Below are 13,239 nucleotides of genomic sequence, written 5' to 3'. Positions count from 1 at the left end.
AATCACCATATTCTTATCGGCAGACTCAGTAGCCTCGGTTTTTCGGATGACTGCCTTGCCTGGTTCACCAATTACTTTGCAGACAGAGTTCAGTGTGTCAAATCGGAGGGCATGCTGTCCGGTCCTCTGGCAGTCTATGGGGGTGCAACAGGGTTCAATTCTCAGGCCGACTCTTTTCTCTGTATATCAATGATGTTGCTCTTGCTGCGGGCGATTCCCTGATCCACCTCTACGCAGACGGCACCATTCTATATACTTCCGGCCCGTCCTTGGACACTGTGCTATCTAACCTCCAAACGAGCTTCAATGACATACAACACTCCTTACGTGGCCTCCAACTGCTCTTAAACGCTAGTAAAACCAAATGCATGCTTTTCAACCGATCGCTGCCTGCACCCGCATGCCCGACGAGCATCACCACCCTGGATGGTTCCGACCTTGAATATGTGGACATCTAAGTACCTAGGTGTCTGGCTAGACTGTAAACTCTCCTTCCAGACTCATATCAAACATCTCCAATCGAAAATCAAATCAAGAGTCGGCTTTCTATTCCGCAACAAAGCCTCCTTCACTTCACGCCGCCAAACTTACCCTAGTAAAACTGACTATCCTACCGATCCTCGACATCGGCGATGTCATCTACAAAATTGCTTCCAACACTCTACTCAGCCAACTGGATGCAGTTTATCACAGTGCCATCCATTTTGTCACTAAAGCACCTTATACCACCCACCACTGCGACTTGTATGCTCTAGTTGGCTGGCCCTCGCTACATATTCGTCGCCAGACCCACTGGCTCCAGGTCATCTACAAGTCCATGCTAGGTAAAGCTCCGCCTTATCTCAGTTCACTGGTCACGAGGTCAACACCCATCCGTAGCACGCGCTCCAGCAGGTGTATCTCACTGATCATCCCTAAAGCCAACACCTCATTTGGCCGCCTTTCATTCCAGTACTCTGCTGCCTGTGACTGGAACGAATTGCAAAAATCCCTGAAGTTGGAGACTTTTATCTCCCTCACCAACTTCAAACATGTGCTATCTGAGCAGCTAACCGATCGCTGCAGCTGTACATAGTCTATTGGTAAATAGCCCACCCATTTTCACCTACCTCATCCCCATACTGTTTTTATTTATTTACTTTTCTGCTCTTTTGCACACCAGTATCTCTACCTGTACATGACCATCTGATCATTTATCACTCCAGTGTTAATCTGCAAAATTGTAATTATTCGCCTACCTCCTCATGCCTTTTTGCACACAATGTATATAGACTCCCCTTTTTTTCTACTGTGTTATTGACTTGTTAATTGTTTACTCCATGTGTAACTCTGTGTTGTCTGTTCACACTGCTATGCTTTATCTTGGCCAGGTCGCAGTTGCAAATGAGAACTTGTTCTCAACTAGCCTACCTGGTTAAATAAAGGTGAAATAAAAAATTAAATAAATAAAAAATTGGATTTGCCCCACACATAGGGCTTTGCAGTATTATTTTCGTGCCTTATTGCATACAAGATTTTTGTTTTGGAATACTTTTTATATTTGTGTTCTTTTCCCTCTGTCATTTAGTATATTATTGTGGACTCACTACAATGTTGTTGATCCATCCTCAGTTCTCTCCCATCACAGCCATTGAACTCTGTAGCTGTTTTAAAATCACCAATGGCTATCTTTGTGCCTGGGTGGTTTAATACGTCACCCACAGCATAATTATTGACTTACTTAAAGATATATTCAATGTCTGATTTGTTATGGTCACCCATCTACCAATCACTGCCATTTTTTATGAGGCTTTCGAAAAGTTCCTTGGTCTTTGTAATTTAATCTGTGCTTGAAATTCAATACCTGACTGAGGGACCTTAGAGATGTATTTATGTGGGACAGAGGAAGGATAAATCTTCAAAAATCATGTCAATCCCTTTGTGAGTTTGTGAGTTGTGAAGGCAAATTTTACTCCTGAACTAATTTAGGCTTGCCTAAACAAAAAGGGGCTGAATATGTATGCAACGACTATATAGATATACACACTTTTGTATTTTTTATTTTAAATTATGTATAAAACATTTGATATTACAGAATATTTTGTGTATATTGTTGACAAAAAATTACCATTAAATCCATTTTAATCCCCCTTTGTGACAAAATGTGAACAAATCCAAAGGGGCTGAATACTTTTGGAATTTACCACCAATAATTAAAAATAAATAAAATTATTTTACCTTTATTTAACTAGGCAAGTCAGTTAAGAACAAATTCTTATTTTCAATGACGGCCTAGGAACAGTGGGTTAACTGCCTGTTCAGGGGCAGAATGACAGATTTGTACCTTGTCAGTTTGGGGGTTTGAACTTGCAACCTTCCGGTTACTAGTCCAACGCTCTAACCACGAGGCTACCCTTCCGCCCCAAATTACAGGACCACTTACAACTCTACCACATACATTATTTCATCATTAATTCATATTTTTTTCTAGGTTTCTGATCATTCATTGGCCGTGTTCGAGAACATCAAATCTGTATTGTGGGGAAATTGTGACTGACTGATCTACAAATATACTGAACAAAAATATAAACTCAACATTGAACAATTTCAAATTTGAGTTACAGTTTAAAAAAAGTCCATTGAAATAAATTCATTAGGCCCTAAACTATGGATTTCACTTGACTGGGAATACAGATACCTTACAAAAAAGCTAGGCGCATAGATCAGAAAAACAGTAAGACATCTCCTTCGCATAGAGTTGATCAGGCTGTTGATTGCGGCCTGTGGAATGTTGTTCCACTCCTCGCCAAAGGCTGTGCAAAGTAGCCGGATATTGGCAAGGAACTGGAACATGCGGTCATACACCTTTATCCAGAGCATCACAAACATGCTCAATGGGTGACATGTCTGGTGAGTATGCAGGCCAGGGAAGAATTTGGACATTTTCAGCTTCCAGGAATTGTGTACAGATCCTTGGGACTTGAGGCTCTGCATGGTCATGCTAAAACATGAGGTGACGGCGACTGGTGAGTGGCTCGGCAATGTGCCTCAGTATCTCACCATGGTATCTCTGTGCATTCAAATAGCCATCAATAAAATGCAATTATGTTTGTTGTCCATAGCTTATGCCTGCCCATACCATAACCCCACCATGGGACACTCTGTTCACAACGGTGACATCAGCAAACCGCTCTCCCACACGTGGTCTGCAGTTGAGGCCGGTTGGACATACTGCCATATTCTCACAAACTACGTTAAAGGTGGCTTATGGTAGAGAAATTAACATTCAATGCTTTGGCAACAGCTGTGGTGGACATTCCTGCAGTCAGCATGCTACTTGCATGCTGCTCCCTAAACTTGTGGTATTGTGTTTTGTGACAAAATATTTGGGTGGCCTTTTGTCACCAACACACAGTGCACCTGTATAATGATCATGCTGTTTAATCAGCTTCTTGATATGCCACACTTCTCAGGTGGATAGAATATCTTAGCAAAGAAGAAATGTGTGTAAAATTTGAGCTAAATAAGTGTTGTGCCTATGGAACATTTCTGGGATATTTTATTTCAGTTCACAAAACATGGAACCAACACTTTATATGTGTTTTATATTTTTTGTTCAGTGTAATACTGAGTAGCTAGGTGATTTGTAAAATCAGAGAGCTGGCAGTCGCCAACTTCAAAGCAGTCAAAGTTGTTATTCACTCTTCAGTCCCAGACGTCTTCTTCTGAGAGAGGACCAGATCCTTTACCTCGCTGGTCAGAGAAACCAGCTCTTTCCGGATGGCCTCTGCCTCATCCCCCGCCTCTGGGTTCTCTCCTTCCCCTTGCTCCTGCTTCTTTCCCTGGCTCTGGCTCACTAACTGCTTAACCACCAGGGCCTGGTAGCCTGTCAGCAGCCTGTGCTGCTCCTGAAACAACAACAACCACACTCATACAAAACCTTCAGTATGAAGTAAAACTGTCAATTGTAACAGGTCCAAACTTGAGTGCTGCATGAACAAAATACCACCATACAAAAGTGTGTCTCATAGACCTAACATAAAATATCCCTAATACTTACAAGGTGGCAAAAGTACACATCACTAACTATTTCTAGTATAATAACACTTGCAATATAGCTAGATTATCAATGAGAACCAAGAAGAGAGGGGAGGTAGTACCTCAGAGATGCGGCCCACCAGAGTGCCTATGATCTGGGGGACACAGCGTCCGGGGGCGTGCAGCATGCAGTGGGTGCTGGCCTGGAAGAGCAGCACGCTGGTCAGGTGGAGAATCAGGGCTGGGTCCTCAGTGTCCTTCAGCTGCTCTATTAGAGCCTGCCGGTGCAGGAACAGGGCCTGTCTAGTGGACAAGAACACACGTCAGCCAAGAATGTGTATCTCCAGTCCAGGTTTATCGACAGCAGAGTAAATGCTTGGACTTCATTTTAGGAAAGTCTAAAGCAGGATGATACTGGTTTTTACCTTTCTCTTTTCTTATCTCCCTTCTTCAGCATGAATCCACACACCTCAACCGCAGTTTCTATGTTGGTTAGAAAATCTTCAATCGTCTGAAGAAAATATCAATAATGTTAGAAAACGTTTCCATACATCAGAACAATCTCAAACATTTATGCTTTATACTAACATCTGCAATAATGTAAACCTCAAACTATTACCTTCTGTATGTTCATTTTACATACCTTAGCCAAATACATTTAAACTTCACAATTCCTAGCATTTAATCCTAGTAAAAATTCCATCTTCGGTCAGTTTGGATCACCACTTCATTTTAAGAATGTGAAATGTCAGAATAATAGTAGAGAATGATTTCAGCTTTTATTTCTTTCATCACATTCTCAGTGGGTCAGAAGTTTACATACACTCAATTAGTATTTGGTAGCATTGCCTTTAAATGGTTTAACTTGCGTCAAACGTTTCGGGGAGCCTTCAACAATAAGTTGGGTGAATTTTGGCCCATTCCTCCTGACAGAGCTGGTGTAACTGAGTCAGGTTTGTAGGCCTCCTTGCTCGCACACACCTTTTCAGTTCTGCCCACAAATTTTCTATGGGATTGAGGTCAGGGGCTTTGTGATGGCCACTCCAATACCTTGACTTTGTTGTCCTTAAGCCACTTTTCCACAACTTTGGAAGTATGCTTGGGGTCATTGTCCATTTGGAAGACCCATTTGCGACCAAGCTTTAACTTACTGACTGATGTCTTGAGATGTTGCTTCAATATATCCACGTAATTTTCCTACCTCATGATTCTATTTTGTGAAGTGCACCAGTCCCTCCTGCAGCAAAGCACCCCCACAACAAGATGCTGCTACCCCCGTGCTTCACGGTTGGGTTGGTGTTCTCCGGCTTGCAAGCCTCCCCCTTTTTCCTCCAAATATAACGATGGTCATTATTGCCTAACTGTTGTATTTTTGTTTCATCAGACCAGAAGACATTTCTCCAAAAAGTATGATTTTTGTCCCCAAGTGCAGTTGCAAACCGTAGTCTGGCTTTTTTTTATTATGGCGGTTTTGGAGCAGTGGATTCTTCCTTGCTGGGCGCCCTTTCAGGTAATGTTGATATAGAACTCATTTAACTGTGGATACTGATACTTTTGTACAGGTTTCCTCCAGAATTTTCACAAGGACCTTTACTGTTGTTCTGGGATTGATTTGCCCTTTTCACAGCAAAGTATGTTCATCTCTAGGAGACAGAACGAGTCTCCTTCCTGAGCGGTATGACGGCTGCGTGGTCCCATGGTGTTTATACTTGCGTACTATTGTTTGTACAGATGAATGTGCTACCTTCAGGCATTTGGAAATTGCTCCCAAGGATGAACCAGACTTGTGGTCTACAATTTTTTTTCTGAGGTAGGTCTTGGCTGATTTCCCCATGATGTCAAGCAAAGAGGCACTGAGTATGAAGGTAGGCCTTGAAATACACCCACAGGTACACCTCCAATTGACTCAAATGATGTCAATCAGAAGCTTCTAAAACCATGACAATAATCTGTCTGTAAACAATTGTTGGAAAAATTACTTGTCCTGAGCAACTTGCCAAAACGATAGTTTGTTAACAAGAAATTTTTGGAGTGGTTGAAAAACGAGTTAATGACTCCAACCTAAGTGTATGTAAACTTCCGAATTCAACTGTAACTGACCTTTCCATTGAGACTGTTGTGCACCTTCATAAGAGGTCCTTTGGTTTCCTCTGGTAATTTCCCTAATATCTTCACTCTCACCTAAAGAGAGATAGTGATTTATGGGAATGTACAGTACACATTCACAAAGCCTAACTGAATAACACAACCTAAACTAACAGGAATGAGCAGGTACGGAATGAGAAGGCTGAGAGGAGAACTAACTTCGTTGGTGATAGAGCTGGGATTCTCTGCTGACATCATCAATTCAGCCGCCATGAAATTCACCAGGATGTTGGTGACGTCTGTGCACACAGTCTTCAGGACGTGCTTGGCAATGAGGACCTGAGTCTCATCTGCGGGGGTCAAATATCTCAGTTGATGTTCATTCTGGGATGACATGTTTTATGTTTAATGTGGATGATATGTTTTATGTTTAATGTGTTGGTGGTGAGGACAACCTCTACTTCTGGGGGGGGGGGGCAAATAAAGCAGTTTACCAGAGAAGAGCTTAGTCCCTTTCTCAAAAAGTCTGATGTTGTTGTACAGGTTGGAGAGCTCCTCCTGGAAGTCTTTCACACTTCTCTTCTTGGTCACCCCGGTCGTGGAGACAGTGGAGGACATGAACACAGTCCGAACCACCTCCTGGTAGGTCTTTGTCAAAGGCCTGCAGACAGTAAGACTCTGACATGTTGAAAAATGTTTTTTTTTTTTTTTTTTACATTATTTAACTAGGCAAGTCAGTTAAAAACAAATTCTTATTTACAATGACAGCCTAACGGGGAACAGTGAGTTAACTGCCTTGTTCAGGGGCAGAAGGACAGATTTTTTACATTGTCAGCTCGGGGATTTGATCTAGCAACCTTTCGGTTACGGCCCAACGCTCTAACCACTAGGCAACCTGCCGCCATTGATACACAATGTTCCTTTTGTCTGTGGAGCGTGGGGGTAAATCCATTGTGCTCCAAAGTGATTTTGACTGGGACCCTTACCTTACTAAATGTTCTGCCAACTCGGAGAGGATTTCTTCAGGGCAGTCGCACACTTGCCCTTCTAGGACAGCTGCAATTTCCTCCAGGGACATGAAGGGGACTTCAGTCGGTTTGTTACGATCTGCAAAAGAGTAAAAAGAAAATATAATTGGTCTCATGGGGTTACCTTTGTCTTACGCTAATAGACTTAGGCACCCAGGGGAGCCATCTCTTCCAACACAACCGGTAACGCGTTGCTACGTAGAACTGCCTCACCGAACAAACAATGTAAGTGTACATTCATTGAAATAAGGTTTTACTGTGCTACATAGTGAATTCAGTATGGAAGAGGCTACATAATGACCGTAGTCATACTGTTAGAGCCATTTTGTATGTGGAAAGAAAATGTATTAGAAGATATTTGGTTGATTTGTAATTGAATAGAAATGCTTGTCATGGGAAACTCCCTTATTGTTATGACACCTAGTGTCCTATTATGGGTTTCCCTGTAGAAAAGCATATAAAGGGGTTATGGGGAAAGATGGCATCAGGAACAATAATTAGGACAGGTGTGCAGCCCCATAGAAAATGACAGAGGACTAGTGGCCAAAAGGCCATTTTAGCATGTGCATTGACCGCTCCCACCATTTTCATGTAGTCAACTGGGTGGGACTCCTGATGACCCTATTGGAGTCATGTCCAACTGGGCCATCAGGAGGGATCAGCCAATCGCTAAGATGGAGATTGCCTCAAAAAGGCGCTGCCCGTGCCCTCACAGATGCCATAATGGAAACAAATATAGGCATAATTGGAATCTGTGTGGCAACTCTGGACAATGTCATTGTGAGTAATAAATATAATTTAACTGCAATCAAGAACTCTTTAGTATCATCTATGGATACGAGTATAACCAAGTCTGTATTTGGCGTGTAAGGAAGTGGGCTTTTTGAACTTTAGGAACCGTCGCCACCACATTAGTAAAATAATTTCTAGATACAGGGACGGTATCGAAATGTAAATATGGACAACACAACGTAAGAACATTCATCTGAAAATGTTTGCGCTGCATTGAATCGAATTGGAACTTTGTTGAACAACAGAATGCAGAGCTTGGATCGCAGTGGAGAGAGGCTTCGTGGCAAGTATTAAATGCACTGCCTATTGATCAATCTCATTGTGAGTAATAAATATATCTGCAATCAAGAACCGTCAAGAATCATCTATGTAAACGCAAATAACAAAGTCCGTATTTGGCGTCTAAGGAAGCGGCCTTCTTTTTAACTCTAGGAACCTTAGCCACTACAAATACTTTGTGGGGTGACTGCCGCCTCCTCGTCACTGTCGTCGTCCCTCCTGCCCTTCTTCTTGGTTTTGCGTATCCTGACCTCTCTGGCATTGCATCCTCCACCACCTCCTTTACAGCCACTGCCCTCTAGGAAGCAAAACAAGAACAGTCAACCAATGAAATAATACCAGGGAACTAAACAGGGATCAAATCTCAACCACCCGGCAGGAAATACTTGGGCTATAAACTCTTTTCAGCCTACGTCTAGTTGATAACCTAACAGACATTTTAGGGATTAAAAAGAGGCCTGGCCTGTACTACCTGTAGTCTTTTTCCTCCTCTCCGCCTCCCTTTTTTCCTTTTTGGAAGGTGCTGTGTTTTCTGTCATCATATAGCCTTGCTTGAGATCGTCTTCCGTTATCAGGAAAACAGGGTTGTTCTTGACTTCCTTAAAGTGAACATCATTGAATTGATGGAGAGGAGACACAGCTATACGTCCCTATCAAAAGACAATCCCAGTTTTGGCCCATCAGGCAACTTCATGACAGGTGCGTTTTACCTTAAGGGCTTTATGCTGCATGGCCTCATCAAAGAGAGAGAGACAGTTGCTGATGAACTTCTCGCTGACCACCACAGTGTCGCCCAGGATCCTGGCAGTTGACTGCACGTTGGTCTTTCTCATGGCCTCGTTGATTATAATGCCAACGTCCTCCATGGACAGACAGCTGGGCAGAATGGGCTATATGTCAAAAATGGGAGAGCACATCGGATACTTAAAGTGAGCAAGGCTGAGTAACTCAAGTGAAGATTATTATATTAAAGCAAAGACATTTTGCAATATATTAATTGGTGCTTTGGCAGAAAATTAAGTACAGGAAGGTTTGTATGGACCTGCACATCTGTCCATGTGGCAGAGTTGACAGCCTCCTCCACGGAGGCCTCCACCTGTTCTACTAGGGCCTGGCCAACACAGGCCGCCCTGAGGAACAGCAGCTTGCTGGACTTGAAACGTTTCTTGATATAGCTCACTGGGTCAGGGATGCCAAGTCTGATCAAGGCATCAAACTCTGCGTGGCGGGAACAGAGGGAACGTTTTAGGGAACAATTCACATTTTAGGCAGACCTACAGTACAGAAATTACAAAAAATAAATATTGCAACCAATAATCTTAGTAGGTTAGAGGACCTAAGTATCCATTCTGCTTGAGGAAGGAGTCCACCCAGGTGTTCTGTGTTTTGGAGTAGATGTCAGGGATGTACACAGCCTTGTCCTGCCGGCCCCCCACCACAGTGCCTTTCAGACGGCCAGTATTCACCAGCTCCTCCAAAACAGCTGGGCAACAACGGACCAAGATTAAATGTTATTTGAAAGACAGAGTGACATAAGTGCATGTTTGATTAGGCCTACTCCAAACATTGGTTGATCTGTGTGTTCATATACAGTACAAACCGTTATACACATCGTATAGTGCTGACAATATTCTGACAGCGGGGTTTGAATTTTAACACAACAGAAAGAATAGCTACTTACAGTAGAGAAGATGTTCCTGAAAACCATAGACGCCAATCACGTTACTGACTGGTGTTGGCCTACACAAGGAGATTAAATTCATTTATTATTAGGAGCAGGGAGGGAAGACCGTATTGGATTAAAAGCAAGGGAAGAAAGGATTTCGATGAAACCTACCGAGTCACTGCACTAAAAAGCCCACGGATGCGAGCTCTGTGGCGAGACACGAACGCAGGGGTGAATAAGACTCCCCTGTTGTACTCATCCATCTGGCCTTGGATGACTTTCCCAAGGCGCTTTGACAGCTCCTAGGATACAAAGTGGTTAACAGATAATAGCTATGTACAGGTCCACAAATGCACCTCAAGCTGAAAGCCCAAGCCGAAAGCCCAAGCACAGATACACTACTGAAAGGATACATAATTAATTGCACATAGTTTGAGGACGGTATTGGTAAAGATACAAAGGTGGCTCATTACTCACCTCAGTCAGAAAATCACCCGGAAGATCATAGTTTTTACATAGTTCTGGGATGTTCACCAAGCCAGCCTCTTGTAGTTTATCGTTCACCTCCTCAGACACACGATTCAGGTAGTTTCTAGAAGAATTCAGAACAAATCTGTAACTCTAGTAGTTGACAGTACAACAAAGAACAACACATAATGTGGAAAAAGTCCTACTTACTCATCGATAAGCTGCCCCAGAACCAGTTGAACACTTTTATCAGATCTTGCAATGTCATTTGCTCTGGCCTCAACATGAACCCAATCAACATTGATAATCTGTATGCAAAGAAATAATTATATATATCAAAAAGTGTCTTTCGACAATATGGTAAGTGAAATAAAACTACTACAGTGCTGCACACTAGCAGAAGGAATCAGTAGTAATGCACACCTTTTGTAGGTCCACAATGTTGACCCGACCTTTGGAAAGCAAAAACACAAGATAAAAAAAACATATCACCATATTTTCCATACATTTTTGTCCATGTCAATTAATGCAGGTGTATGATAACCCTTGAACATCTATGCAGCCATGACCTGTGATGAATGAGTGCAACACTTGTTTGAAGACTGAGGCATTGGAATCAGAAGGTGGTCTAGGAGCCAACTGACCTCCATGGATGTAAAGCTCATCCCGTATCTCCCTACTGATCTGGGATGGGGTGATGTATTCCTTGCCATCAAGTGTGTGTACCACATCCAACTTCTTCTCTGCAACCAGCTTGGCAACGATTTCAATGCAGTTTCTCTCTGACAACCTGGGAAGGATTTCCAGTAGAAGAGGCATTTACACACAGAGACCTTAGAAATCAGGTCTATATCTAATTCTACCAATTTAAAAAAAGGTATTTGGGTCCCCTGATACAGCGTATCAATGGCTTGCTCTAGCAGCAGTTTCCCAAAGGCCCATGTTATGTTATGGTTTGGAAACCATGGTAATACAAGATTAGTCCAGCTAAAAAAACACTGCTGCAGGAAGCCCCCTTAAAAAGGCTCAGATAGGACAGCTATACTCGTCGCTAGCTGTCTAAGTTGGTTCAGCCAGCAGTTCAGCCCACCATAGCTAACGTTAGATCATAAGCCTTAGCTAGCTAAAGTAGTTCATTTGCTAGTTTCACGTTAATAAGTTAGCAGCCAATGCGCATTGTTGTGCTTAGCGATTTAGCTCGTCAACAATGGATTTAGCTAGCCAAATAGCTAGGACTATGGTTATAGATAGCTATTTTGCACTAGCCAGCTGGCATTACCTCTGCACTGTGTCAGCAAACTGTGCTCTCTGAAAATCCGCTGCCAGACGTCTGATTTCTTCCCAGGCAGCTGCCATCGTATTTGTTGGCTTCTCAAACTGTTCGAAGGTATAACTGTTTTAGTACAGCTTTGCATGGAGGTAAACTTCAGCTCGTTGACTAATGTTAAATTGTCACTACTAGCTAAACCATGTTGTACAAAGTACAGCTAGCAGGCTAGTGAGTCACAAAAGCCACACGTCAACATAACCGTAACGTAGTACGGAAAGCATGGGAGTCCAAAAAACACCATTTATTCCACCCCTTTTTCCCGCCACACCTCCTCCTTCCTTGCTCGTGACGTCACGGAATTCAATTCAGTAGCATCATCATCTGACAGCTGCACAACACATCTTTGGGAAAACATCAAAACACACCTTATTATAGAGTCACACAAAAACACAATTCTAGTTTGTGAATTTCACTGATTCACACACATTTATTATCAAAATAGCCTAATTTCATAAAAACTGCCTGAGAGCGGGAAATCATATCACATTTTATTGGTCACATACACATGGTTAGCAGATGTTAATGCGAGTGTAGCGAAATGCTTGTGTTTCTAGCTCTGACTATGCAGTAATATCTAACAAATTCACAACTACCTCATACACACAAATGTAAAGGGATGAATAAAAATATGTACATATAAATATATGGATGAGAGATGGCGTGCAGCATAGGCAAGATGCAGTAGATGGTGTAGACTTTTTATTTTACCTTCATTTAACTAGGCAAGTCAGTTAAGAACAAATTCTTATTTTCAATGATGGCCTAGGAAAAGTGGGTTAACTGCCTGTTCCGGGGCAGAACGACAGATTTGTACCTTGTCAGCTCGGGGATTTGAACTTGAAACCTTCCGGTTACTAGTCCAACGCTCTTACCACTATGAATAGAGTATACGCATATGAGATGAGTAACACAGGATATGTAAACATTATTAAAGTGCCGTTATTTAAAGTGACTAGTGATACCTTTAAGTCCATTATTTAAGTGGCCAGAGATTTGAGTCTGTATGTTGGCAGCGGCCTCTCTATGTTAGTGATGGCTGTTTAACAGTCTGATGGCCTTGATAGAAGCTGTTTTTCAGTCTCTCGGTCCAAGCTTTGACGCACCTGTAGTGACCTCGCCTTCTGGATGATAGCGGGGTGAACATGCAGTGGCTCAGGTGGTTGTTGTCTTTGATGATCTTTTTGGCATTGGGTGCTGTAGGTGTCCTGGAGGTCAGGTAGTTTGCCCCAGGTGATGCGTTGTGCAGACCCTCTGGAGAGCCTTGCGGTTGAGGGTGGACCATTTCAGTTTGTCTGTGATGTTTACGCCGAGGGGGGGGTGCTCCTGCTCCCTCTGCTGTTTCCTGAAGTCCACGATCATCTTATTTGTTTTGTTGACGTTAAGTGAGAGGTTGTTTTCCTGACACCACACTACGAGGGCCCTCACCTCCTCCCTGTAAGCTGTCTCATCGTTGTTGGTAAATCAGGCCTACCGCTGTAGTGTCGTCTGCAAACTTGATGATTGAGTTGGAAGCGTGAATGGCCAAGCAGTCATGGGTGAACAGGGAGTACAGGAGAGGGCTGAGAACGCACCCT

At 42.8% G+C, this 13,239-nt stretch overlaps 1 protein-coding gene across 1 annotated transcript; it reads right to left on the bottom strand.

The window, feature by feature from the left end:
• Positions 1 to 2,023: 2,023 nt before the first annotated feature.
• On the bottom strand, positions 2,024 to 11,881 carry LOC135557494 (E3 UFM1-protein ligase 1-like). The gene is made up of 19 exons (XM_064990792.1): positions 11,615 to 11,881; positions 10,980 to 11,125; positions 10,759 to 10,787; positions 10,546 to 10,643; positions 10,345 to 10,459; positions 10,039 to 10,169; positions 9,883 to 9,941; positions 9,538 to 9,684; positions 9,244 to 9,419; positions 8,912 to 9,091; positions 8,674 to 8,800; positions 8,377 to 8,499; positions 7,089 to 7,209; positions 6,597 to 6,763; positions 6,322 to 6,452; positions 6,118 to 6,198; positions 4,443 to 4,528; positions 4,140 to 4,320; positions 2,024 to 3,887 (listed from the first exon to the last, which is right to left on the bottom strand). The coding sequence occupies exons 1-19, from the start codon at positions 11,689 to 11,691 to the stop codon at positions 3,678 to 3,680; spliced, it is 2,385 nt and encodes a 794-aa protein (XP_064846864.1). The 5' UTR covers positions 11,692 to 11,881; the 3' UTR covers positions 2,024 to 3,677.
• Positions 11,882 to 13,239: the final 1,358 nt, after the last annotated feature.

The sequence above is a fragment of the Oncorhynchus masou genome, chromosome 16 (genome assembly GCF_036934945.1).
Source record: "Oncorhynchus masou masou isolate Uvic2021 chromosome 16, UVic_Omas_1.1, whole genome shotgun sequence".
Lineage (NCBI taxonomy): Eukaryota > Metazoa > Chordata > Actinopteri > Salmoniformes > Salmonidae > Oncorhynchus > Oncorhynchus masou.
The sequence above is the reverse complement of the archived record's forward strand: the minus strand, read 5'-3'. Positions and strand labels throughout refer to the sequence as shown.